Source organism: Cariama cristata, unplaced genomic scaffold (genome assembly GCF_000690535.1).
Source record: "Cariama cristata isolate BGI_N322 unplaced genomic scaffold, ASM69053v1 scaffold30245, whole genome shotgun sequence".
NCBI lineage: Eukaryota > Metazoa > Chordata > Aves > Cariamiformes > Cariamidae > Cariama > Cariama cristata.
Genome location: NW_009619700.1, coordinates 1 through 5037, shown reverse-complemented (window position 1 = coordinate 5037; position 5037 = coordinate 1). Strand labels below are relative to the sequence as shown.

Here is a 5037-nt window from a genome sequence, read left to right as displayed (position 1 = left end):
CTTCCCACCACCACACCCGGTGTGTTTCAGGTGCTGGACTCGCAGTATGGCATGTACGTGTGGCCCTGCGCCGTAGTCCTGGCCCAGTACCTCTGGGTCCACAGGAGAAGCCTGCCCGGCAAACGGGTGCTGGAGGTACCGTTGACAGACCCCTCTCGACACCCTCCTTGCCTTTAGCTGCAGGGGAGGTGTCCCCCCTCCTGTCTGCACCAACACGTTGCCGTTTCAGGTCGGTGCAGGCGTGAGTCTCCCTGGCGTGCTGGCTGCTAAGTGCGGAGCTGAAGTGATCCTGTCCGACAGCGAGGAGCTGCCCCAGTGCCTGCAGAACTGTCGGAAAAGCTGTCTGATGAACAACCTGCCCCACGTACCTGTCATAGGGCTCACGTGGGGGCGGATATCTCCAGAGCTGCTCTCTCTTGCTCCCATAGACATTATTTTAGGATCAGATGTCTTTTTTGACCCAAAAGGTGTGTTAATACTCCCAGGTATCTTTGATTTGTGACAAACTGCAAGGACTTCATGTCCAAGTAGTACTGGGAACACTGTCGAGGGATCAGGCGAGAGTCTTTATGGTGATACTGTGCTACTGAACTTCTTATTCTTGGGGCAACTCTAGTATTAAGCTGTCCTATAAATACCACTGGAGGGTGGGTGAATAGAAAAATGGAGAAATAGAAAATGGAAAACTGCTTAAGGCCATGCTTCTCAGGTCTGTCATACAGATGCAGTTAGTCTTGTATTGATTTTAAGTTACTGTTTCATATAACCAGGTATATTTTACTATACCTAGAATCCAAAGACTAACCAAGACTGCTTCATCTCCCCAAACTGTACAGACTTTGAAGATATTTTAACTACAATCTACTTCTTGCTGGAAAAGAATCCACATGCTCAATTCTGGACTACTTATCAAGTCCGAAGGTAAACTCTTGCATATTTAAGACTCAAATCTTAATTCCCATCTCCCTGTCTTGGCTCAAAGGATGTTAACTTCTCAGAGGCACCACACCACACTGATTCCAGAGAAGTTCCTCACAGATGTGAATCAGGCTGGTATTAGTCAAGTAAATCCTAGGGGACAAAATCAGCCAAACTAGAAAATAATCCATGTACCACCAATTTACTGTCGACTAGAAAAAACTGTCATCAACTCAGTTTTGTGAACCATTGTATTTAAGTTTGGTGACAGTCTCCTGTAATTACTGCAGAAGTTATAAACTTGGATTACTTTTTCACATGCTGGTATTTCCTCCCCTCAGTGCCGACTGGTCTATCGAAGCTTTGCTCTACAAATGGAAACTGAAGAACACCCACATTCCCTTACATTCTTTCAGCGCAGACAGAGAGCACTTGGCCAGCTCTTCTCTACCAGGGAGACATACAATTGAAATGATGATCATCTCACTAGCACAATCAGATGGTACTTAAGTTTATTCCACTTGTTGGTTCCAATACAAGATGATACTCAACTTTTCAACGTAGCATGGATCTGCAGAAAACAGGCCTGTTTACAGCAAACCTCATGCATATTTTTGGGGGGAAGCAGATCCCCTTTAGCAGTAAAACATGCATTGTAAAAATAAAGCTGTTCAGTTGTTCAGCTATGGCTTTTGAGAAATCTGTGCTCCTCCCCAAAGACCATGTAATAGTTCAAAGACTCAATTCCATTCTGTAAGCCACTACGCAACATAGCTTAACCACCTAACAATCCACAAGATTCAACTTAAATTCACAACTTCAGCTATGAAGAAAAGTTAACTGCACTCTTTCAAGATAAAAAAATATCCCCATAATATCTGTTTCCCAGGACTGAAGCTCTTTCCCAAAGATTCATATACAAAAGCCAGCCCCTTTGTTTTTAAAGGAATCGGTATAGACTGCCACTAGCCATGCAGTCCTGGAACATACAAACTCCTCAGTTTGTAGAAAAGTACTTTTAATCCTTAAATCAAGCCAGATTGCAAGTATTCAGATGTTTCCATTCCCATTTAACATACATGCATAAAGTTAACAAGGCATTACAATAACCTTTGACACATGATGGTTGAAGTTACAATTCATTTGGTATCCAAATCAAGAAAAAAATAATCACTGTAAGATTAGCCACCATCAAGCAGCAGCCTGTTGAGTCAGGGCAAGCACACAGCAAATGCAATTAGTACTGCTCAGTGTGTATCTTCCGTAACAATGTCCCACGGACCTGTCTAATGCTGTGTTCGTAGTCTGGTGCACAATGTTTGGGTTAGTTACAACACTAGTTAAGTTTACCCATAGTAATTTAAAAGCAACCCCAGTGGATTAAATTTGTAAGCAGTAGAATGCATTCAGTTACTACATAGAAGTTAAACATTGACAGTATAATTGCAGAAATCTTTTCAAGCTAAAAATAAGCTGACTCAGACATTAAGTTGAGAAAAGTTAACACAGAAAAATGTTTAATATTAACTACAGAGACAGTGGGTATAGTACAGAATGTTTTAAGCAAAAGATACACCAATCAGTACTTACAAAGGAATGAACCATTTCTTTTCTTAATGTTACATTTCTCATATGTAAGTTCATATATGTAGGTTGGTAAGTTTTACCATTCTGGAAAAAATAAGGTGTGTATATCATCAGCTAGATGTGCTCACTGTATGCTCCATTATTTTTACGCAAGGCCCGGGTGACTGGAAGTGCAGTTGTCAGGCATTTTAATTAACTGGACAGCCATTTGTTTCTGCACGACAAGGCATCGTTACACAGGAGCAATCAGGAGAAAACAGGAAACAGCCAAGCACTCTGCACTGCAACACGCCACCTTAACAGCTAACCAGCATTACTCAACTGCTACACAACTGCGCCTAGTGCACAAAAATACATAAGAGAAGAGATTAGAATTGAGTCTGATAAAACAATCCTTTCAAATATCAACTGTCACCTGAAAAGATTTCTACCAATTTGAATTTGAAGATACTATTTGAATTCAAAGTAAAAAAAGCATTTACAGTAAGTTTCTAATTGAAGTTTTGCAGGATTTTATTTAAGGAATGAAGACAAAACTGAGAATACTTTTTGACAGTTAGCTACTCAGCATATAATGGCTGCACGTTTCCTCAGTATGAAACTGGAGGCAGCAAGTTACCATCAGTTTTAATTTCAAATAGAAGTCAGCACTATATAAACAAAAATGAAGTTTTACCTCAAATATCCAAGCCAATAATGAAATCGGTAGTCGTTCACTTCACTAAATTACAAGAAATTTGAATAACAGCAACAAAATGGCACATAAAATGTAAAATCTGCCACTTGAGGCGCAACTTAAACAAGTAAAAAGTTAGACAAAATGTTACAAAATAACCTTTTCAACAGCTGGTTGCTCGTGCCAGGGGTCTCTCCAATGGGCTGAAGATTCAAGCGATCTTTTCCCCCCAAAGGCGTCCTTTATGTAGATTCTCATTTATCTGATGCATCTAGATTTGAAGAAAGAAAAGTTCAGCCAGGTTTCTACCTTGTCTCTTTTGGCTGGTGGATGACTTCATGTATACTTCTAGTTGTGTTTCAACTGGCTTTGCCTAATATAATTAAGTTTTAGGAATTTCCATAGTGTTCCACCTCCCCCCACGTGTTGCTTTACTTCAGAGGCCAAATGTAAGATTCTGTCAAAATATTTAGTTAAAGAAAAATAAGCATCAGGCTGTAGATCAAGCCACCATTAACTTCAATTCAGCCTGTTCAACAACAGATTATTAAAGAGTTACGTAAAAGTTATAAAACTAATACTTCTTCATGAAGACTTAACTAAACTCTAATTAGCACTCAAAACAAAAAACGTGACTAATTTTGCTACAATTATCTAACTTAAGAGCTAGCTTAGGCCCTTTCCTTTTAAAAATAGGACCAAACAGTTTGAAGGGTTAAAGACACACTATCCTTTCCCCGCCCGGTGTATCCTTAGATGCCTCTTCAAGATGTCAACTCGAGGAAAAACTAGTTTCCGTGGTTTTCTCGTTGCAAGGAATTTGCCACTTTTCTAGAACAGTTATTACCTCCAGTCAGTATAACGGCCACTGAACCGATCTTCCATTATAAAAGGATAGTGTATCTTTAACATTTAAAGACAAACCTGCTCCAATACACGCCCACAGAAACTGGTCCCTGGAGGATCAGCCAAATCAGTTAAAATCTGCAATACTGGCCAATATTCTTTTAGCAAACAGGAGACCGCAGCTTTAAAGGGGAAAATGCAGATGTTGGATAAATACAGTAAGAAATAGTCATTTTCATCATAGGTTGCGTCTCATACAATATTTTATTAAAACCAAGCCATTAATCTCTCAATAAAACATTTTCTCTGTAAAAAAATTTCTCTGTAGAAAGCCCTTTGGTATTAATTTCCCTAAACCAATAACCAAAAAGCACAGCTCAAGAAAAAAAACAAAACACCAAACAACTAACAATGTGCCCCATTAGGATTCACTTGGTTCAGGCTATTAATACTCTAAGAACTACCCAACACCCCACCTAAGTGCTATAATAAAGTAACATGCAACATGTGCTGATCCCGAGGTACATTACCATGTTCCTAAGAGGATACAGCTCCTTCTTCTTCAGGAGACTTGGGAGGGCTCTTAGACCTGGATCTAGAGTTGGATTCCCTCTTTGAGGCAGGAGGAGGGCTTCTAGATCTAGACCGGGATCTTGACCTGGACCGGGATCTGGAGACAGATGAGGACTTTGACTTGGATCTCCTGGCAGACCTGGACTTTGAGGTGGAGCGAGACCGAGAGCGTGTGCGAGACCGGGATTTGGATCGACTGTAGCGGGACCGACTGCGGGACCTAGAGCGGCTCCTGCTTCTAGATCGGCTGCGACGGCGTCTTCTAGGACTAAAACATACCAGGAAGAAAACAAAAAAGCACGTTAAAAGTTGAACACGGGTGGCGCAACAGACTTCGGCAACTACTTCGGGACAGGGAGAGCGGAACGCGACTCACGTGGGCAAGAAAATGAGTGTTAAGAGGGCGCCATTGTTCAGAGTGAGTGGCCGGGGGCTAA

General features: G+C 41.1%; 1 protein-coding gene and 1 long non-coding RNA gene across 2 annotated transcripts; one reads left to right on the top strand and one right to left on the bottom strand.

Moving 5' to 3' along the window:
- The first annotated feature begins 33 nt into the window (after positions 1-33).
- On the top strand, positions 34-1596 carry METTL23 (methyltransferase like 23). The gene is made up of 4 exons (XM_009701351.1): positions 34-135; positions 230-467; positions 837-921; positions 1260-1596. Exons 1-4 carry the CDS (start codon positions 52-54, stop codon positions 1426-1428), a joined length of 576 nt encoding a protein of 191 aa, XP_009699653.1. The 5' UTR covers positions 34-51; the 3' UTR covers positions 1429-1596.
- Positions 1414-4870, bottom strand: LOC104157006. The gene is made up of 2 exons (XR_696463.1): positions 4558-4870; positions 1414-3452 (listed from the first exon to the last, which is right to left on the bottom strand). It is a non-coding gene; the product is annotated as an uncharacterized LOC104157006 (long non-coding RNA).
- Between the last annotated feature and the right edge of the window lie 167 nt (positions 4871-5037).